Source organism: Lagopus leucura, unplaced genomic scaffold (genome assembly GCF_019238085.1).
Source record: "Lagopus leucura isolate 7727_CA_CO unplaced genomic scaffold, USGS_WTPT01 Super-Scaffold_100004, whole genome shotgun sequence".
NCBI lineage: Eukaryota > Metazoa > Chordata > Aves > Galliformes > Phasianidae > Lagopus > Lagopus leucura.
Window position 1 is genome coordinate 59,682,673 of NW_024962264.1, and position 23,934 is coordinate 59,706,606.

Below are 23,934 nucleotides of genomic sequence, written 5' to 3' on the forward strand. Positions count from 1 at the left end.
GCTATGTGCTGGGTTGCCAACCAACAGACCAGGCTACCCAGAGCCATATCCAGCCTGGCCTTGAATGCTTCCAGGGATGGGGCATCCACAACCTCCTTGGGCAACCTGTTCCAGTGCTTCACCAGCATCAGCTGGGATCCCAGAGATACGTTCTGTTACTTGATTGAACTGTGAGAAGAGTAGGAAACAGATGTGTTTTTTGAAGTAATCTTTATAGCACAGTGATATGCTCTACGTCTTGTTGTATCAAAATATAAATCGGGGAGAGAAGTAGACAAAGTAAACATTTTGATAATTTAGCAATATTTGCACAATCATGTATTTATTTATTTGCAGTGGAAATCTGTGGAGAGTGAAGTCCTGTATTTACGTTACTCCCTAGCTTAATGAATAAAGCTTGTCTTTGGAGAAAAACAAAACTTTATGGGGATTTTGTCTGAAGGAACGCTGAAGAATTTTCATCACTTTCTGTCTTGATCCTGTATTGTTTGGAGAGCAGCAGTATGTATATTCATGAGTGTGTCACATTTTAATAAAACTTTTGATGAAGGCTGTGCACAAGGGCCTTGTTGAAAAGATTTTTTAAGGTTGTCTTTCTAATCAGGATGGTATCATTCCTTTCATTAAACCGATAGACAATTTAGCATCCATTAGCAGTGCTAATGCAGTATCGTTTTTATTTTTTCTGAGGCAAAGTATGGTTTACACTGTCTTGCACTCAGCATGATAGCACAGTATAATTTCTTTTTACTAAGTAATATAAGTACAGCCCATTTGGAATTTGTAACGTAGTAACGAATGCTATGATTCTGCTTTTCCCTCACACCTGAAAATAGATAATTAGCTAACTTCAGATGAGAAATGGGAAAATATATGTGGACTACTAGTACAAGTATTAACTTTTTATAGTAAATTCAGTTCCTCTTCATAATTTGAAAGTCACAGAAATGCAGCTATGGATAATCTTGAAAATACTGATGTGCTGTGGAGGATGAAAGAGCTCTACAACCTGAACTCTTACACTTCTGTAAACTAAGATGCTTATTGCAGATTGTTTTACTTTGAGCAGATGGTCATGGAAAAACTAATAGTGCAGCTCCTGTTACGTAAGAAAGGGATACTTATTGGAGTAAAATATCTCATAAATTAAATGGAGTAGGACCAATATAGAGCTGTCTTCTTCCAGCATCTTAACTCTTTTTTAGAACGATCAAAATAGATCTTCACTTCATAGGCCTAGCCACGGTTTTCACAGATGTGACTGAAGCAGATTTGATGTCAAGGGATTTTATTACTCAGAGTAAAGATTCACATCTGTTAGATTAAGCTTCAGCAAATTTAATGGTTTTTATATTTTGCTCTGTTGTTTCTAGAGGGAACTGTGAGGTTGGATGGATGCGGGTGACTTGGTGTATGGAAAATCTGCTCTTGAAACTTCATAATAACCATACAAAAGATGTTTGTAGTTCTTCACTGTAGTGCTGGTTTTCTTGTTCGCTGTTCAGTGTTCAACATTCATGTTGAAATAGCTTGTTACAACAATAATTTTACATTATGTGCTCAAAATATCAGCTTGAAAAATGAAATACATTACCGGAATGAAACTTGGGTGCTTCTGTAGAAAAGTGTAAATAGAGGATATTTTAAGTCATATTGTAATACCATCATCTTTTTCATACAGTGCATTTCAGTTGGGTATCAAAAAGAACAGAGAGTTTAGGTAAACACATAGTTTTGTAATCTAATAGTGTGCTGCTGAGAAGATCTCAAATATGGCATGGAATCCTGGCTCTCTGCCTGTTTTTGCTGCCTACCCTACACAGCCACATCCTTGTTAGGATCCAAGAGTCATCTTCTGGTCAATCATATTTAACCACTGTATTGATAATTTAGACTATATACCAGCATTTTTGTCATTCCTTTCCCAGACCATAACCTTCAGCAGAGAGGTTATACACACCACTCTCAGAATACATTAGAGTTGGCATTGCTTTAGGATCTTCTACTGAGAGAGAAGGCTTTGTGAGCATGTAATTTTATTACAAATCTTTTACTGAGGAAAGCCTATGGCCTTTTGCAGCTGTGATCCGCATTTGCCTCGTGCAGTGTGCTTTAGGAAACAGTTACTGTACCTTGTCAGCTTGCACTGTGTTGCAGTATTTACAGCAAATTATTTTGCTACTATCACTCTACTGCAGAAAACACTCTCAAATGGATTTAATCCTTTCAATGAATTTTTCTTCATTATGTATAACAAAGTGAACATGGATTAATAAAGGTCCCAGCTGATTATTTTGCCTGATAATACCATAGTAGAATTTTGGGACTAGTTAAAAAAAAAAAAAAAATAACAATGCATTCCAAGATCTGAAGGCAAGTGTAGGCAAAATACTAGCATACAACCAAACCATTTTTCATTAAATGACAATTTAGAGGATCACTTGATCACCCGTTGCTACATAATACCCGTACTACATAATAGTAACTACAGAACATCAAATGCTTTCCACAGGGCCCAGATCTAATGGAGATACAGGTCAGCATATAAATCACTGTAATGGTAACTTTTGATGGAGATGCTTACATGAGTGTTGCTTGTTTAAATTGTCTATAACCTGCAGTGCTCATTCTCCTTTCCCAGTAGTGATAGGTAGTCAACTTGCAGTTTCACTTGAGAAATGAATAATGGAGAGAAGTCAAAAGATGGACCAGAGTGTTGAAGGAACAAAAGATATAAATTCCCAGCCTAAGCATGGAAAATTTTAAATACTAATGATAATATAAACTTGAAGTACATATTGTATCGTGACCTACATCCCATGAATTTTGGGAAACAATTGCAGATATTTAAAAACAGAAATAATCTCTGGTTAATAGGCTATTATATGAACATGTGCTTTGGCTACAAAATTTAGCTGTCTTTCTGAGAAATATCTCAACATGAGTCATAGTTTTGGGGGGCTTTTCTTTTTTTTTTTTCTTTTTTTTTCCAGTGGAATTATGGAGTTGTATGACTGTAGAATTGGTTCTAGTTGGAAACCATATCTGTAACATAGAACTATATGGACCCAGATCACTGAGAAAAGTGTTTTAGCTGTAGTAGATGTAGATTCCCTACTCCATAGGAGACACTGTGGCCTAGATCTGAGTTCACAAGTTATCCCCCAAAGCATAGAAAAATACATTCATTAACTGCAAACTTGAATGTGGATAAGAAGAAAACGTCAGCAATTATTTTGTACTAGAAGAGTTACACCTGTCCCTTACTGGTTGGAGTTTTGTAAAAACCTGTGCTGATGATTGTGCCTGGATTAGCAGAGAAACTTGAGGGCACCTTGATATCCTGAAGAAAGTGTGTGATGGGAACCAGGTGACTGGGACTTACCTGAGACTTGAGAGATTGGGTCTGTTTTTGAAAGTTTGCAGGGATTTGTTATTCCTTACCATTCACCAGCACTGATAAGCACCACTCAAAACAAATAATAAAAAAAAAATCTATAATATCTTCAAATTCTCATTTTATCTTCCTGAAGTTACTTTTTGGTAATCTGGCGTTTCTTATTCAAAGTTTGTTTTCCAGGTGAACAGCTCAGCTTCTCACTGACTTGCAGTGATAGCAGTGAGTCAGCATGGTGCCACAAGATGTTGTTCAGGCACGAACCTGCATTGTTTTCTTCTGCTATCCTCCTTGCTGGCTGCAGCAATTGTAACAGCCTGAATCACACCTAGCCTTTCATTAATACCCACTGCCTCCCTGCAGAACGTGCCCATGAGTGTTTGCAAAGTCATATTCATAGTCTAAAGTACTTAAAACTCTTCCTAGTGCTAAGCCTTGAAAAAGATGCTCAGAATACAAGGCTTAGTAGAAACAGGTTTCTCTGTAGGGATGGATTTAGCATCTGAAATATGTGGAAAGCATGAAACGTGATGATGCATTTGGGAATTTCTAGTACTTAGCAATTTGCAAATCACATCGCATCTCTGGTATGTGACCAGTATGAATGAAATTAATTGAGTTACTTTCTGTTTATGATGGTGAAAATGAGGGCAGTGTGTAGTTCATTTGAATTAATTTGTCATAAATGATAGAATCATGAAGGTTGAAAAAGACCACGAAGATCATCTAGTCTAACCATCAAGTCTTCTCCACCACGCCACTAAACCATGTTCCTAAGTACTACATCTACCCTTTTCTTTCTGTGGGCAGCCAGTTCCATGTTTGATATCTCCTTAAAAATCACTGAGTTCTCATTTAAGGATTAAAAAAAGAAAAAGAAATAATTTCTAAAAATGCTCAGCAATCCTCAGTGCTCAAAGTGACCAGTCTGTTTTTTTCAGCTATGTTTATTGACTTTTGTCATGGTTGCACCTACATGCAAAATACGATTGAGCTTGGCACTGTCCAGATGTGAAACAGAGACAGTCTTGCCCTGGGCAACTTGTAATCAGGCTCACAGAGGAGTACAGATGTGTTGCAGCCTTTTAAAAAATAGGGCTGTAGGCACATTGACCACGTTTTAGATGCTGGGATCCTATTGCTGCTTAGTTCATGAACTCAAACTTCAGTGTTATTTCTGCATCTCCAGATACCACCTTGATAGACAAGAACTGACAAATTTTAGTTATTACTTTCTGAAACATTTTGATTTAGGACCCTTTGGTTCTGTATAAACATGCAGTATTGTGTAGTAATCAAAGGAAGGTATTTCACAAAGGTCTGTTTTAAGGCAATTTGGAAGACTAGCCATCCACCTGGGCAATCTTTCTTTTTGATTGAGGCTTTAAGGCTTCTTTTTTCCCCACTTGTGATTTGGGGTTCTTTTTGGTCAGTGTAGCTTCTTTGATGTCTTTTATGTCCCATAGGCATTTGCTTTCAGTACCAGTAAATGAACGATAGCCTATTCCTCTACAAACTTTTTTCTTGCCTGCTTATTAATTGTTTAAAAGAAATGTCTAGGAGCAAGCTGATGAAGTGAGGTAGATTTCAATGTAAGACACTGTCAGGGAACAGAGTAAGTAACTTTTTTCTTTTGAGTGTGTGTAGATTTTTTTGTTTGGGTTGTTTACTTTTGTTTCATTTTGCTTTTTGTCCCTGCCTGTCACTGAACTGCTTAACTTGCAATAAATTACCAAGAACTGTTAGTGAATTAGTACACCACCTGGGACAGGCAGTTGATTATTATGTGATTTCTGTTTACTTCTCTGGGATGGGCTGCAGTCTCAGATGAGTGCTCCTTTCAGGAAACTCACTTGTATAAATGACAAAATGCTTTTTTTTTTTTTTTTTCTCAATACGGATTGTAGTGAGAGTTTTTAATTTTTAATTATGTTAAAAGAGCTCTTCATAGCTCGTAGTGTTGTTTTATGGCTCATCCTTCCTGTCTAACTCACACTGTACAGCCTCTACCTAATTAGTTGTGTTGTATTGCAATGGGTTTGGTTCTTACAGGTTTTTAGGAACTTTATCTCAAATGCAATTGATATAGAAGACCATACATTTTCTTGTGCTTTTTAACAGTGACTGTGGTTCAGGGCTACAGTGAATTAAAAGACAAGAGGTGAGGGACTGGGTTTCCCAAAGATATGTACTCTAAAGGCATTCATAAACATACACAAGAAAACACAAGAATGAAAAGCAAATGTTGCAGTTTTAATAAGAAAAGATTACTTGGAGAAAGATATGTAAATAAGCATTCCTAATTATTATAACTGGCACTGGAAAATTGAGGGTAAAATATCATCCTTCTCATTTAGGACATCTGACAGAGATATTGCCTCATCAAAATGTTGAAGTTATCTGCCTAGCTTTACCCAGGCATCTAGCTTTCTTCAGCAAGATACACAGCAATTGTTTGTTGGCTCCATCTAGTTGCAGTTTGGTTTTTTTTTTTGAGGGTAGATCAAGAGACACCCATTGTGCAGGCTGACAGTAAACTTGTGAAGAAGTTCAACAAAGGCAAATGCACACAGAAAAAAAATATCTGGCAAGTGGAATACAAGAACTCCGGCAAACTGTACTAAGAGATGGTGGATTGGCTATAGAAAATAGCTCTGCAGATAAGATCTGGTGGGTCCTCCTTCAAAACCCAAGAGCACAGCAGAGTGCATTTGGAACAAAGATAGACACACTTAGTTTGGAAAGAATGTAGCTGGCTGTTCTAGTGGAGTAATACTCTGTTCAGTGGTTTTGGGACTGTATCTGGAGCAGCTCATCCAGTTTTGGACTTCCCAGAGCAGGAGGGGCATTGGCAGAGTGGATGAAGCTTGGCAGAGGGCATGCAAGGAAAGGCAAAGGGAACTGGGCTTGCTCAGCCTTAAAAAGACTTGAGGGAGATCTTGTTGTCTTAAACCACATGTACCTGAAGTTGGAGACTTCTCAGAGATATGGATGCGGAAGGAGAGGCAGCAACACAAACTGGAAAATAGGAAATTCCTGCGGCTTGAAGGAAAACAAATTTATATGATGAGATCAAACACTGAAACAGACTGTCCAGACTGTGAGATCTCTACCCTTAGAGGTGCTCAGGATTGAAGGAGACATAGTCCTGATCTATCTGCTCTGCGTGGCCTTTGTGGAGGAGGAGGTCGAGCTGAATGACTTCTTGAAGTCCCTTCCTACCTGTGTGTTTTTATCAATGCCTGTTCTCTGGGGATTTGAGGAGTTATCTGCATGCCCTATCCATTAGCACAGCAGATGATTTGAAGAGCAGAGGTGAAGGAGAGGAAAACATGAAACACCTGAAGTTCTTATCCAGAAATAAGAACATGCTCATTTGAAAGGAAAGAAAGGGAAAAGCTGTGAAAAAGCACAACTTCCATGTCAAAGAATTATTTATGCAACATCTGGTCAGTATCCATCAGTGTTTATGAAACACTGGAAGTGCATCTGCCAGAACAATTGGTAATTACCAACTGAGATTAATTGTTTTGATCTTTTTTTGTTTAGCCCAGGTTATTTAAGACTGCCTGCTCGGATCCAAAGGCACACCGGTCTGTGTTTTGTTTGCTGTGTATGTACATGCCAATAGATTTAATCAAAAACATACGCATCTGCAAAACTGAGATTAGAAATCTGTTCTGGAGCAGTGAGGTTTTTTTCCTCTCATGAAAGTTAACTGTAAGATACTGAGACCACTGGAAACATGAGTATGATGGGGCGTTAATAATAATTGGTCCTTTAAATGGAAAATTTGAAGTTTCATCACTGTAGGTAATTTTTTTGTAAATCAGAATAACTCCTAATATGAAGGTTTTTTTTTTTTTTTTTTTTTTGTAATGCTTATTTCATTGAAGGGGAGGAGAGAAGGGAAGAGTTGCTTTTTTTCTTTAATTACTCCTATAATTCATTTTGCTTATTGGGGCTGCTTCTGTTAGCTCCATGTACACCTACAATATATTCAGAATAATCAGATGACTTATATGGTATCAGGCACTTGCTGCTAATAAAATCAAAATATGAACAATATGGAAATTTTGGAGAAAACAGCAGACATTTTTCTTTCTTCTTTTCTTGAAATTGTTCTTGCCAATATGTCTTATTTGGTGTTTCGTTCTCCCGTTCTTGAATTTCTCTATTTCTGTGGTTCTTCCATCTCCCTTTCAGCACTGGCTGTAAGCACAGAAATCATTTTATTCCCATCCTCTTGGTATTGATGTTATAGGTAAAGAAAGTGTGATATATGTAAAGCCTGATATGAAATTCACATTACAGCCTCGATTACTAAAACAAAATCTTCCCAATTGCCAGCCCAGTAGTAAGACCAAAGTCTATTTTGAATTCTGCTTTCAAGGGGGTCAATATCAGAGTCTGCAGAACAAGCAGTTTGTGAAGTTCCTGCTGACTCTGAAAACAGAATTATTATCCTACGACTAAGCTCAGCCTGAGGTTTTCAGAGGTCTGATTAGCTTTTTAACTTAGAAGAAAAAATAGCCATATCACTTGGGTTTACTTTTTCAGTGGCAGCCATATCTCAGTGGCAGCTGAATCTCTTTAGCAGTATGTTGTTAATCACAGCATTTGACTTTGAAGATACGGAGACTCATGTTCCTGCAACAACACGTGATTGCTCTAACAAAGTCAGTGTCTTTAACCCAACAATTATTTTCTTCTTATGTGCATATGGGGAAACAGCCCCAAAAGAAATATCTTCTCCTAATACACACACAGGCCTTAGGAATCATGCTGCTAAATTTGTTTTTGTAAGTTGTCAGCAAAACCTGTCAGTTATGGCAAAATGATGCTTTTCAAAAGAAAAAAAAGATGTTTTATACATTGTCTTTCAAAAGCTCCGATCAACACCTATACTAAGTACTCATGGAGAAAACTAGCACAGTGAGTACCAGATCTGTGCATTTTCTAAAACCCTACCTCAGTATAAAATGGGTGTTTTACAAAAATCTAAACCCTGATGGAGAGAGTTTTGTTATCTACAGCGCTGCTAGAATCAGGCACAGCAGTGCTGTATGCTTCTGAATATAAAAGCTCTATTCTTCAGTGAAGTCCTTTTTCTATTAATGAGATTTGCCCTAATGAGACCAAAAATTACTTTAAAAGACATTTCCTTTCTGCTTTTCAAGGGCTTTTTTCCAGTCCATTTGGACTGGATATCAAAGATAAGGAGAAATATTTCAATAGCAAGAGATTTTATAATTAAGCTTTGTATCCTACATAATGGAGATACAGCCAAATTCAAGTGAAAAATAATTACTGTTTTTCCAGTGCTTGCTTCTGCTGCTCTGCCTTCCTTTCTTCTCCCTCTTGTGTTTTCCTCTTCAAAACCACATAATCAGCTGTGGCTCATGTGTGAAAGACTTGCTCAGTGCAGCTCTTTCTCCAGGGTTTCCTATTTTTTCCTGTGGTTTAGAAAAGAAGAGTTGTTCAGTTTTTAACTACACCTAGTTTTCCATTAAGGAGAGTAGCTGCAGTTCTTAAAAGGAAACAGGTGCTTCCTCAAGGGTAAGGTATTTAAGAAGTCACTTCATATTGCCACTTACCGCTTTAGATACAGGAACAGACAAGTTCAAAATATGATGCGAGACATCTCTGTGACATTAGTATGTGATGCTGAGATGGTCAAAGAGTTTACCTTGTTCCAATCTTCAGAAACCTTTTCCAGTCAGTAGAGCTTTACAAAGCTCTCAGTGATTCCAGCCAGCTGCTTAAGCATGCTGGGATGTATCCCATTAGGTTGCAGGAACCTTTGCGTGTGTACAAATATAAGCATGCACCTACATAGATCCTGTTTTAGATTGTGAAGCGTATTCTTTTCAAATTTTAATATAGTCAGTGAGTTCATTGCTTTCCATAAGACTTGCTTTATAGAACTGGGAGAGAAAGGAATGTAGGTGTTTGAAGCTGATGTCTCAGTTGGAGTTACAGATGTCTTGGGAGCACTATAACATGACCTTGGAAGAGCACCGAGAATTTGTTTTCATTTCACGATCGAAGGAGACAATTTCAGCAAAGTGAGATTCCCCAGAGCAATGCTTTAAAATCTCAGTTTCTCAGTGTTTCCGGAAATTTCTTGCTCTATCTTGTAAGAGAATTGTATTTTATAGTAAAACACTAAAAGACACACCAATTTGTGTCCTGCCTGTTACACAACATGTTAAGTCTTGATCAGTCCCATACAACTGATATTTTTAACCACCACAACTGCCTTCCTTTCATTTATGTTTTCTCTTTGTCCCCTGGTAACTGTTCATTTAATTTCTCTTTGAGCTCAGTGCAGTTTTTTATCCAAACAATTTAATGGTGGGAGACCAGGAAATGTTTGACCTCTCTCTTCATTAAATTAGATCAACACATATATGCAGCCATTTTTTTGTGTGCATCCATTATACAGTTTTGGAAGTGTTGTTTTGCATTTATGCTCTTTGATGTGTTTAGGCAGAAAATATTTGCAGGTTTACTGGAAATCTGCAGAATAACTTCTTGAATTAGATTAGTTGTGAACGCCCAAGCTAAAAAAGATCAGCATGTGCCTGTTCTGTCTGGGAAATAATAACATTTGTGGAGACGTTGGTAAGAAAGAACAAAACTTGCCCATTTCTGCTGTGCTATCCAAATCCTTTTTTTCCCTCCAAGTCACGCAAAATGCCCTTATTTTATGGGCAATATAAAACTTGGTTAGAGAACATTCCCCTGCTGTGACAAGAACTGGCCATATGCCTCCCCCAGTGCAATTCCCCACTCAAACTGCTGATTTAAAGCATACTGGAAAAACTATCCGATTTTGTTCCTGATTTATCAAAACACAAAATTTTCAATGGAACTATTTGAATATGTTAAATATCGATATGATAATAAACACAAATAATGAAATTTAACAAGAAATGTGGAAAAAGAAAAAAAAATAACAATATTAGCTATCGCATATTACTATTATGTACCTAATACATCTTTTGCACTTCTCCATGTGAGTTTAGCCTATGCTAAGAGGTTTGTTGGATATATTAATGTTATTCCCTACTAATTAACTACTTGTTCATAATAGTAACAATGTGTTTTGTAGAAGGTAAATAATATATGTCACTTAACTAGAGTTCTACTTTTTCAGAGAGCTGTTAAGAACGAGTAAATCAGTATTCCCAACAGCTCTGTGAGGTGGCTCTACAAGTAACACTCAAAATTTGATGTTACAGAAAGAACTGTCTATGAAGACACTGAGTACTGTTTCTCCCTGTGCTGTGGCCTTTAGCATATACACCCCCCTGATATGTTTTTAAACAAAGCATTCCTCATGAACATTTGGCCTGACGCTCAATTTGGGCGGCAGTGAATTTTAGATTCCAGCAGGTTCCAACAGACGTGTGAAATGTGCTTGCTTATCCTACCCAACCCTTCTCCAAATAAGAAAACTGAAGACTGGAGCTGCAGTTAGCATTCCCTAGAGATTGATTCAGCATAGTCAGCATCTTTGAGGTGTTCAGCTATAGCAATCAGGCATATTTAAATAGTGTCAGTTACCAACAAGTGCAGTAGAACAAGATTTTTTGACTGGTCATCAACATCAATCAGAACTTTTGTAGTTGTTTCTCTGTGGGCATTTCTTACTGTGATATGTAACCAGCCATAAACTTCCTGCCTGTATGGTGAACGTTCTTGAAAAAAGGCAACTCTTTCAAAACTGTTTCCTTTTAGTTGCAGACCATGTAATTGCCTAGTTGCAGTTTAAGCTAGCTTTTTCTCCTTCATGTTGCTATAATAGCATGTTAAATGTTGACTCTGATGTTTATTTCCTTCTCCTCATGTTCCATTTGCAAACAAATTGTCCAGTTGGTAACCAGCTCATTTTGAGATCCTAAATTCTTAACGTTAGGATATTAAGTGTCTAACATGTTGTTTGTACAAGATAAATAATATGACAGGTTCAACTGTGATTCTCAAAATGATTAATGAGGTGGCCATAATACAGGGGAGCTGAAACTCTACTACCTGCTTTCCATTAGCCCCACCAGGATTGTTTCTCGTAGCCTTTCACCATATGATTAGTAGAACAGACACTTCTTGGGAGCCCTCCTTAACATTCCCCCCTTCCATTCCCTAATGGCAGTTCTCACAGAAACTAGCTGCTATGTTGAAATGTATATGTTTGACAATTTGGAAAGGACTCCTTAGGAGAAAGGAAGTGCAAATTCTGGAAGAAGCTGTGAATGATCACCATGGAAAGTAATAAACTATTCTGGGATATATATATATGAAATATATATATAATATATATATATTAATATAATAATAATATAATAATATATATATGAAAATGCATTTATGCAATTCAGTTGCACACAAGTTGGCTTTCTAGATCTTCTCATTTTTCAGTGACTCATTAGTGATTATATTCATTAATAACTATTACATCTAAAGGGAGTGAATTTGAGTGTGACTTCAAGGAGGACCTACAAGATTAAACTGCCAGCTGGAAGGCATTTTATTTTACTTTCTGTTTGGAATTACCCTGGTTTGATTCTTTATATATAGTTTTTTTTACCACTGAGAGTAAGGGGACTATATTTCTCTCTGCAGCTTTTCCACTCTTGAGTTATCAGGTCTTTCATACCATCCAGGAAAAAAAATCACAACCCTTGCCAGTCCACTTTGTGTTTTATGAATGCTGTCTGAGAAGCAACATCTCATTTACAATTGTCACCAGGAGCTAGAGTAATTTCTATATCAGCCAAGGGCATCTAATAACACATAAATAATGTAAATTGTGAGAACAAAAAAAATAGATGACTTATTTACTTAATCTAAAAAAGGTGTGATTGCAGTGCTGTGGAGCTATATCAATACTGCCTGAGATTGGCAGTACTGCCATGAAGACATGGAGTTTTATGTGCTGGTAGCAGGAGTTTTGGGGCTGGCCTGTGCCCAGCAGACTTGTCTCCCTCTCAGATAGCAACTTCCATCTGAGCATAACATTACATGTTCTTAATGGGAGTTAATTGACCTTACTGGGGATAGCTCATAAGTTTGAAATTAGTTCCATCTTTAAGTATTTTGCTGGAATGAGTCCAACACTCTTTAAGATTAATTCCCAGTAGTCAAGTCCTCTATGCCCAGTGGGAGTTGCATCTACTGAAGGATCTGGAGAGATGCAGGTGCTTCCAGGTTGTGCCTAGCACCTCTTGAATAGCTGTTAAATGAACAGAATAGCCTTAAATGAACAGTTTCTTTATTTCAGTTTCTTACTCATCCTGAGTTATATTTCTTTTTCCAAGTTCAGTTTAGAGTTAATATGGAGTGTCTTGATTTCAGATCATATACAGGATTACATAATTTAAAAAATGGTATTTATCACCTATCTTATCACTTACTGCAGAATTCTCCTGTGGCAAGTCTGATGATACAAGTCTAGAAATTTCATCCTGCTGGACTTCTGGATTTTCTTTTTCTTTTTCTTTTTTTTTTTTTTAATATTAGAAAAAAGCAAAGGATAATAAAATCTATAATTATATGAGATCAGTTGCCAAAGCTGAAGAAGACAGCAAAACTGTAATATGTTAGAAGAATGCCTTGTTTCAGAGAAAGTGCTGATTAAGATCAAATTTATCTTCAGCTTACATTTTTATTGGACCTAAGCTTAGGGGAGGAGGATTATATTTCAGAAATGGTGCAAATGATGCATGTTAATATCCTATGTTTATTGCCACTTGAAATTACAGCACAGCTTTGAATTGCTGCCAAGTCTATAGTTAAGACTCCATGGTAATCACTGTGATTATTCCAAGTTTTTGTGGTAATAGTGGGAAGAAGTATGATGCCCAGACTACGGTAGCCTTAGCTGTCAGCATCTTTTTCTCCTTTGGGGTTCAGGATGTGATTCTACTCAGCAGAGAGAACAGGTAGACAATACACATTGGCCAATCAATCCTGAAAGAGAGATTAAATAGAAGTGGGTTTAATCACATTATTTTCAGATTTATATAGCTTTTATATTTCCTAACTATGTCACTAACTTCCTGAAACAAGAAAAAACATAGCTTTTCTTTATTTTTTTGGAATGCTTTAATTCCTATACTGACATGGTGTACAGTTTTTCATTTTTATTAGAAATCTCTTTTGCCCTCCTTCATGTTGATGTATATCATAGCTTCTTTTTATTGACTTTCTTGGTAATCTATGGGATATGTTTTTACCTTGAAATATTCTTTTACCTTCACTTATCTATTGGAAGTTGTAGGTATACACTTGATCTAGATGTATAACCCGCATATTACTGTGGTTTATTTAGCAGCTGATGAGAAATTAAGAAGTGAGGTCAGGGATAAACAGCATAACATTAAGCTACAATTTTTCTAAAAAAATATTAAGACGTTGACAAAGAGGGAGAAATGCTACTTAAAAAGCACAGTCTAAAAGAAGCTTAGGTGAAGTTTAGATGTGATTAAAATCTGTTCTGGTTTTTGGATACTAAATTATTCAAGCAAGTAGTTGTTTATTCTGAGTTAAAACCATCAGCAATCACTTTAAGCCAGCTCTCCAGATAGTATGTCCTAGTTGCATCCCTTCATCTGTTGCTAGTAGGAAAGTTTTGGTATTTTTTGTGTTTACAAAGTAAATAATACTTGTTGTGGAAAGCATTTAATGTGGGGACAATATTTGTTCTGGAATATTTTCCTCAGTAAGTAGTGCTAGCCAGCAGGCAAGTCTGAACTCCCTGTGTGTTAGCTGTGGGGAGCAAATCTGTATGCCTGGCACAAAATCATCGGTTTAAACTATGGAAATATAAATCAGAGCACTGAATGAAATTCAAAAATATTTCATTAAATGAATTATGATATGTGTGTGGATAAGAGTATGGTTAGGGACTCTCTTGTGTATGCTTAAATGTCTACAGTCTTCAAGCTACATTTTTTTTCTCTCAGATTTAACTCTGAAAGATGCATAATATATATTTTTAAGGACAGCATTAGCAAATCTCACAGCGTGTTTGCATTTCATTATATCTGACATTTTTCTTCAGACTTACATCTCCAGAATAATGTTCTCTGAAAAGCTGTTTTCTGGGTCCTTACTGTGGGTGAGAAGCAGGTGTGCCTACACACAAGGTTCATCAACAGTGACAACGACTCAACTTTATAAAATTAGTTCCTTTATTATTTGGAAGTCAATATTTTGGTATTCTTATAAGATTTACTGCGCTGAAAAAAGATAGCAGGAGTTTCAAACCGTAGGCAAGACTACCCTTCTCTTCAAGTACCTTTTCTGTACTTAATTTGTCTTAGTTGTATATGTACATATTTAAAGACATAAATAGAAGGGAATGTAGATAATGACATTTCTGGAAATTATTTGGACTAGAAGACAGTATCCAAATGTATTCCAAAGAATTAAGCTTTCTATAAAGAATTAACGCTGCTTCTAGTGATGCAGCATGGAAGAACTCACACACACTGCATGCTAAGCATGAATCTCATGACCAGCCTTGTGCACAGTCTACATATTAACATTCAAGGACGTACCTGGGCAGGAGCTTCATCAGGATTTGTTGAGATCTCATTGCAGCATTGCATGTGGAATTTGCTTGGCCCTTTCACACAAGACCAGGTGTTTCTTTCTGTAATCTCATTATTAGCCAGCAGGTTTGAACATTAAGTATCTCAGGTAGAATGCAGGTTGTTTGAATTCCTTTATTTCTAAGGAAAATAAGATGTTTGAAGCCTAAGCTGCAGTTAGCAATGTAACAAGGAAAGTACAAGTCTCCACGATGAGCACAGGTACTTTTCTCAATGTTGTGATGCGAGTAAAGAGGAAGGGAAGCACACTATAACCACATTCAATTTTAGTCTGGTGTCAGGTCTCCTGCAGAGAACTGCTGAATGAAGATATTAAAGGAATCTTTCAGTTGTGTACCTGGTTTGTGAGCCATATCCTTAGATTATATGTACTAGTAGATTAAACATACATTGTCTGAAGGGTTTACCCAGGATAAAGAAAGCCATGCACATTCTGGATGGCACTTGTGAAGGTGTCATTTATAGAGGCCAAACAATAAAAAAGACATCTTCATACTTTTGGGTAAAGTCATAATTAAAAATATAGAAAATCCTAGAAAGATTAATATCCTAGTAGCACAGCTAATCACCACAGATATGGCTTAATAAATATATGGTTTAATGGCTTAATGTTATAGGATGGGGTTTTGATGTGGATGAAATATATGTGTAAGTCTTCTTCAGCAATGTATTTCAATATGTGCTTCATTTGAGATATATAAAAATTATGCAGCAATTTGTGAAACTGTGCATGTGTTTCAAGTACAAGTGCACATTCTTAAGTATTCACTTTTTCCCCCAAGACTAATAGTGGTAAAGCCCAGACCAGCTGTCATATCTGTGCAAATCATTAGAAATTTTAATTTTTTGGACTAAGGCTTTACTTAAAAAAAAAAAAAAAAAAAAAAGACTACATAAAAATTGTACCATTTCTTCTCATTTCTTCTAATATATTTACTTCCTTGTATTCATATTGTTCTAATGCTGTTTGCGTGACTGGTTGCCATTTATCTCTTAACAATTTACGTTGACCATAATGCAGTGCTTAGGATTCTGTGGCGTCTTCTGCAACATTTGCTGAGTATTTAAAATATGTTTTGATTGTAAGATTGTTATTTTTTTTATTGTTTTTGCAGAGTGAGCTAAATAGAAGCCAGCTGGCATTTTGAAAATCTTTATTTTGTTTTTGTTTTTGGGCTACCAGTGTGTAAAGGCACCTTTTTGCTTGCAAGCTGGGCCTATTTGGTCTAGAAAAGCAATAAAAATGAGTACTCATATTGGCATTTTTTAACTATGCTATGACATGTTAGTGAACTGCAAAAAGTGAAGAAAATGAGAAGAGTGTAATTCTGATTATGTGAGAGAATTTCTTTGTTACTGAAAGCCTGATAGGATGTTCAAACAAGAGAAGAGCTCAAGCTATTAGTATGTTTGAGTTAAGGTATTATCTGGACATAAGAAAGAAATGCAAATAACCGAGTTACTTACTTTTCTGCATCAAAGTACAGAGAAATAACAAAAAGGAAAAAAAAAAAAAAAAGAAATATCTTTCTACTCAAAGAGTTTCAGCAGGACTTGAAGCTAGATATTAGATATTAGATACTAGATATTAGATATTAGATACTAGAAATTAGTTCGTCCTCATGGTGAATATTCTGATATAACTATAGCAGTGATTAGATTTTTACATTTAGTATTTATGAATGCAGCCTCGCTAGAAGAGATGATGTATCTATATGAATATGTTAAAATGAGTCATTATTAGTTTTAACTCCTTTTAGGTTATCTCAGGATTTTCTCATGTGGCATCATGAACCTTGCATGAGGACCAAAATCTAAGGCTGTCACTCCGAGTACAGATGAGGATTGTGATCAGTTTGGTGCAATTTGCAAGGGAAGTTATAGATTTTGAAGGAGGGAAGATTTAGGTTGCATATCAGGGGGAAGCTCTTTACCAAGAGAGTGGTGAGGTGATGCCCAGAGAGGTTGTGGATGCCCCGTCCCTGAGGGTGTTGAAGGCCAGGTTGGATGGAGTCCTGGGCAGCCTGATCTAGTATTAAATGTGAAGGTTGGTGGCTCTGCCTGCGCCGGAGTGGTTGGAGATTCATGATTCTTGAGGTCCCTTCCAACCTAAGCCTTTCTATGATTTTCACATTCATAGATTTGGACAGGGAAGATTAATAGGATGATGTCTTAGATACCTTTTAGGATTTTTTTCCACACAAGTTTGAAAGACGGGGTATCACAGAATCACAGAATCGTAGGGGTTGGAAGGGACCTCCATAGATCATCGAGTCCAACCCCCCTGCCAAAGCAGGTTCCCTGCACCAGGTTGCACAGGTAGGCATCCAGGCAGGTCTTGAACATCTCCAGAGAAGGAGACTCCACCACCTCCCTGGGCAGCCTGTTCCAGTGCTCCGTCACCTCACTGTAAAGAAGTTCTTGCGCACATTTGTGTGGAACTTCCTATGCTGCAGTTTCCGGCCGTTTGTATGCACAAATTCTGACATTTAACACAAGAAAAAATGAATAGGGTTTCTTTCTGTTTCAGAGAAAACAGTCTTCTAAGTGAATGTGTTGTTGTTGTTGTCTTTTAGATCATTCTTGTAAGTTCTTCCCATAATGACCGTGACCAAAGCCTTTTCATAAGCACAGATGAAGGAGCTACGTTCCAGAAACAACCCATTACTTTCTTTGTGGAAACTCTCCTCTTCCACCCAAAAGAAGAAGACAAAGTACTTGCTTACACAAAGGAAGGCAAGGTAAGCCATGAACATATTCTGTTTGAAGTTTAGCAGCTGTGTCATTAAAAGGATATGAAACTTTTGCATTGTGCTGCTGAATGTTGGGGTTTATGAAAGCAGTTATTCAGAAAGAAGCCATATTCAGTGTTTGAGAAGCTTATTTGAATACTTACTTCATTCATGTCAAATTTTTTGCTTTGTGGTAGTTTCAATCCTGTCATTTTCAATTGATATGGTTATTGGTACTATTTATCCTTCTGTATAATAAATGCTGCCTCTGAAATGCACCTCTCCCTAGAAAATGACCATAAGCAACTGCTCATTAATTTATAACATAGTAGAAAGTTAATGAAGCTGAAATACTGCCTTCAAAGGCCTTTCATGGGATGTAAAATAAAATAAACTGTTCAATCATACAGCAGAAGAGTACTTAGGGAATCACCAAATCTGTAGAAACGTAGAATAGTTCTCTCTCATGATATATTTATAATACATTCAGTAGTTGTATTATATAGTTTATGCATTTTGGCCATCTTTTTTTTTTTTTTTTCTGGCTGTATTATAAAATCATCTCTCTGGGTGGGTACCACTAAACACCAGTGAGTGAGCACACACTCTGTAAAAAGTGTCATTCATCTCTTTTTCACAGTGCCCAAACTACAGCTTTAAAGTCACTGCTGTTCTGGTTCTGATAGTGCTGTTGCCTCACCTTTACTGTAACTCCTTTTTTAAGCCAAAATGAGACAAACTCCAGTCCATTTCAGTCCTTGTCAGAGATCACAAAGGGTTTATATATAGTTGGTGAGATTACTATGACTAAGTTGTTGCAGCCAACTGCTGCACTGACTTCAGTTACATTATATCATATTATATGACATGCTATATGATATGATATATTGTATTGGGGATATTTTCAGGGGTATTTAAGTTAATAGCTGATCCCCAGTTTGTGTTCACAGGTATTTGCAAGTAAGGATGGAGACAGTATGAAAAAGATTAACAAACCAAACACAGTCTCTTGTCTCGTGGAGTGTTTTATTTACCAGCTTGAATTCTAACTCATAACACAATTAGCCATTACAAACGTGATGAATACCTGTTATGTGAACAACATGCCTCAGGAAAGCTACAAGTTGTGAAAAGCCAATGTTATGAAAAGTGCCATTTTCAGTTTGACTTTTGTTTCTGATGATTGACATAATCCCTGAGTTTTGTTTAGATATGAGATCAAATGACTCAAAAAATGAAGTGGCAGATTTTTTAAGTGTCATAGTGTGATGGAGAACATTGACCATCCACACACAACCAGTCAATAAAAATATTTGCCAGAAAAGTGAAGGGATTAGGAGCTCAAAGCAAGGCATTTCCTTTGTGTTTTGAGAAATTACATGTGATATGGAAGTTTTCAGGCATTTTATACATGGATAGCCTCCCAAAGTAGTGATAGTATTACTTGCCACGTTAAAACACAACCGGACAAAAAAATACAGAGCAGTCAATAAAGAATAACTTTTCAGTAGTAGCAGGAACATTTTAGTTAATCTAATAGACTTCTCCCAGGGTTTTGGTATGACACTGAAGAGAGTCAACCATAAGGACGTACTGGACAATCCCTACATCTTTACCTGAGATGTACAAGAACGAAGGGTGCCGTTGACTATAACTGTACAAATAACCTGCCCAGTTGTATAAGGTCCTTTGTATAAGATCTGACGTATTTGGCCTAGCAGAAAGAGGAAGATGAAGTGATCTTGGCAAAGGAGGATCTGAAAATCAGAATTGTGGCTTGACACAAAGTCAGTGTACTAAAACCAAAGATATCCAGAGAGGGTGTTAATCTGAATTTGACCTGGGGAGATTGTATACTTTGGATTTTTGAGTTAACTAATACTATTTTCAATGAAATAAAATCATATCAAACAATGACACGATCTAAAACTCACTAGAATCCATTCTCTCCTGTTACTCAAATGATTTCTTGCAAAGGCTCTTTGCAGACGTACCAGGAACATGGGATTGTATCCTTTGTAAACAGCAGTCATCGAATCTTCTCTGTCTACTGGAGCATCGCAGCCTGTCTCACAGCTTCTGATTTGATTTACTTCTTATTCTCTATTGCAATATCAGCATTGTTCTTTCATTCAGAACCCTAGATTTTATTTAAATACAGCTCTAGCCTCTGGCTGACACTATAAATGAATGCAAATCTAGTCAATGTAGTTGGACTAATCCATTTACTGCCTCAAATCTATACTCCTTTTTTCTGGCTATCTCAGTTATAATGAATAACAATCAGCTGTTCACTGAGTCTCGATAAATTCTTTTTGATTTTTAAGACTCAACAGAGATATGGTGGATTTTAATTGTTCACTAAGAGTCTGTAAGGGTGGGAAAACTTAGGGGTACATTTTCCCCAAGCCATTCTATGATTCTATGATTTTCAATTTCTTTTAAAAGTGATTCCTTACATCTATGAAGTGAGCAATAAGAAGCATCTATTAGAAGTATTTTCTGAAGCCAGAGATTTTAGCTGGTCACTGTTTCCACCTTGTCTATAAACTTATTTGTCAATTTTATCGTGTGCACCTACTATAAAGCAAAGCCCACATGGATCTTTTTTTTCATTTCAAAGAAGCTGAATGTGTGCTAAGGTTAGGTATGCATTATTTTTTATTTATTTTGAATAGTATATCAGTTAAAAATCTATCTTGGTTTTGAATATGCCTTCTTATTCTTATTTCATTCTCTCTTTCAGTCAGACTGTAAGGTCTTTTCACTACACCGAACCAAACTGGTTTTTGTCTATGCATCAACTAGGTCAATATTATTGTAAGCAGTCAGAGTCCTGACCATAGTTTCTTACCACAGCTGTGATTTGCCTGCTTTAACTGATTGTGCAGTGGAGTAAAGCCCAGTAATTGTTAAGTACAGAGTAAGTAGGGAAGAGGATGTTTTAGTTCTAACTCAAATTTAAGTAAATTTACCCATGGAGTTTATGTTGAGGGAAGTTATCTAAGGTTTTACATAGTGATATAGCTATTTTTCTCTAGTAAAGATTTATTCATTGCAATTTTTTACATTTATCACTGAACTTGTAATTTTAAAACAAGCATTTTTTTACTAATCCTCATATGACTCTCCCTAACAGTTGGTGACTGAACTGGTGAATTATTGCCACATCAAAATAGAGCAATTTTACTTGCATTTTTTCCGTGTTAGAGATATTAAAAGAAAGCCTATCAGATGTAAATTGGATTAAATAAGAAATGCATGTAGACAGCAGGGGGCTCTAAGCATGTCTTTATAGAAGTATGGTAGGTGTTTGCTAATTTAAGCAGAGGAAACACATTATGAGATAATGTGAAGAAAATAAAGAAAGAAGATTCTTAAATAACTGCTTTATCTCCCATTTTATGCAGGGAAAAAACTGCTTTCATGTCTACTCTGTTGATACCTGTCCATATTGCTAGTATTTGCAGGGATGAGTTGGAGAAGTCTTCAGAGGGAACTGCTGCCTTTACTTAGTGACCATTTCTCACCTTTCCTTATCAAATCTCCATAGAATTTCTATTCTATTTGGTCCTATTTTAGCAGAGTTTTTAATCTAGTGACTTCCTGTCTTAAGTGTGTTTAGTAGAATTAAAGATTGAAAAATAAAATAAGCATTTGTTTGTTTTGTCAGTGGATGGAAAGGAGAATATAAGTGTCCTTGTACCCTCTCTCTTTTGTAACTTTGCTCGTATCAAAAAGAATCTGATCTGAAATTGATTATGAATTATTTTCATGGTAAACAAGTAGATATTATCACCAAGTTTCATTCTTTGTATATTGTGTTTCAAAAGATTTTCTCTGTGAAAAGGCATTACTGTGAAAATCGTTGTGGAGAGTTCCTGGAAATTATTTTTTTATTCATATGCAATCATTTTAATAGTGACATAGACCTCTCTTTAAGATGTACATCATTAAGTTTCCTCTCATCTGATTTTTCTTGTTTTGTTTTGTAGGTTTATGTATCCACTGACTTGGGGAAAAAATGGGTCCTTCTTCAGGAACATGTTTCAAAAGATCATATTTTTTGGTAAGAAAACTGTTACCTTCCAGATTAAAAAATGGACAGGAAATATATTTCATTCTAATCAAGAAGGATATTTCCAGAGGTGCTGATAACAACAGCAGGACCCTTCATGTCTTTTGCAAATTCAGTATGTCAGCATTGCTGCATCCGCTATTGCAAATTCGTACTCAGCAGTGACTGTGCTGAGTGTCAGTGTATATAGGGGTTACAGGTCTGGATCTATGGAGCCAAAGATTAAAGAGAACTGTAATGTCCAATGAAATTGCTTTTTGTTTTAGTGGTAAAATTGATCTTTAGAGAGGAGAACAGTCTTTTCGCAGAGAAAAATCTATAACATTTTTTAAAGAAAGGTTGAATCAGACCTTTTAACTGGAGTCGTATATAAACTTAGGGAAACTGATGAAAAATGTGACTATAGAGTACACATAAAATTTAGCCTACAGGAAAGTTGAAGAGACTTGTTAGAAGGGCATGTAGCAGCAGGACAAGGGGAAATGATTTTAAATTGGAAGAGGGTAGATTTAGACTAGGTATTAGGAAGAAATCCTTCACTGTGAGAGTGGTGAGACACTGGAACAGGTTGTCCAGTGAGGTGGATGCCCCCTCCCTGGAGGCATTCAAGGCCAGGCTGGATGGGACTTTGAGTAACCTGGTCTAGAGGGAGGTATCTCTACCTATAGCAGCGGGGGTTGGAACTACATGATCTTAGTGGTCCCTTCTAAACCAAACCATTCTATGATTCTATGAATATGTAGCATCTGCTACATTAAAGGTATGTGAAATGAATTAAAATTAATTTCTTATCTCTCTACGAATTACGGCATGTGTCTTGCTGATAATGGCTGGTTGTGGTGAGCCCATTTTGTTTTCTTCTTTAGTATCCACTAAGCTTTTCCACAATATAGAGGTTGACGGGATAGCCCAGGATTTTTATTTCGCCTGGTAACTACAAATATCCAACAAAATATTTTCCTGTGCTTTTCAAAAACAATTTCCTGCTCCTGTGCCTCCAGCAGCAGTCGGATCTTCCTGCATTTCCTGAAGAAGCACTTTTTTTACCCACTGAAAATCTAAATGCAATGAATTTAATGTAATGTCTTGTGTATTTATATTCTGGGAAGGTCAGTGGGGACTGAGTAGTTTAAACTATTTATGTTCAGATCTTATACTGTAGGTTTATAAGCAATATATTTAAATAATCTTCTAGGCTTTATTTGCTTTTCAAGCATTCTAGTCTTTCCATTAAGTGTTTTTACAGATTTAACGTATGGAATTTGGTCTTTCATTATAGTGGACCCTAATGGAAAGATTATTGATATCACAGGAAAGTGTATGCTATCATTTCTGTTTTAGCAGCACAGAATATTTTCATCCATCTGTGATTTAGTGTGGCATATTTTTCCCCCTTCTCAGCTGTTTTCCCAATTTATTTCATTTGTGTTTTTGGACAAGAAAGTTGACTAATCCTTCACAGAAGTTTTACTTCCCTTAGCAACTTAGCAGGCAAAAAAAGAAAAAAAAGGGCTAGAGAGTCTGCAAATAGATGTAAAGATGGCTGTAAAACTTATGTATTCTAGACATTTATTTCTTTTTCTTTGTTTGGAAAGTTGAAAGGAAAAATCAAAATATAAGGAAAAATGAAATTAAAAAAACACTTTTTTTTAAGTAAGCTTCCATGTGGAAGTACTGAAAACAAATGCTCTGACATTGTTCATTGAGAAGCTTGCTTAAATTTTTCAAGGGAAAGTCATGACATGGATTTGAAATTAAGTTCAAAAATTCTGTTTAGTATCAGTGCAATTAAAAACAAAATACTTCATTTTGTATAAACACTTCTAAAATGGTTATTTCTTCGTAAGTACTAGCTGAAAGTTTTATTATGTGAAAAGTTTGAATTTTGATAAAATTCTTCTGCTTGAAAATTAAGAAAATTTTTGTTACCATGACCAGTTTTACTGCTGCATTCAAACTATCACCAACTGTTGCTGTAATGTGGAAATTTCTATTGAAGTGGTGTTGATAGTGCCTAACACTTGGAAGTACTTTGGTCAGTTCTTATATGTCTGTCAGAGAGAATGCAGAGAACTCTAGAAATAGAATTCTATAAGCTGTCCCAGC

General features: G+C 36.3%; 1 protein-coding gene across 3 annotated transcripts in view; it reads left to right on the forward strand.

The window, feature by feature from the left end:
• Positions 1 to 23,934, forward strand: part of SORCS2 (sortilin related VPS10 domain containing receptor 2) — a 522,402-nt gene that overhangs the window by 407,311 nt on the left and 91,157 nt on the right. For all 3 annotated transcript variants that reach the window (XM_042871372.1, XM_042871371.1, XM_042871373.1), the window contains exons 4-5: positions 17,595 to 17,759; positions 21,746 to 21,819. In XM_042871372.1, coding sequence (XP_042727306.1) covers positions 17,595 to 17,759; positions 21,746 to 21,819 — 239 coding nt within the window. The remainder of the gene's footprint in view (positions 1 to 17,594; positions 17,760 to 21,745; positions 21,820 to 23,934) is intronic.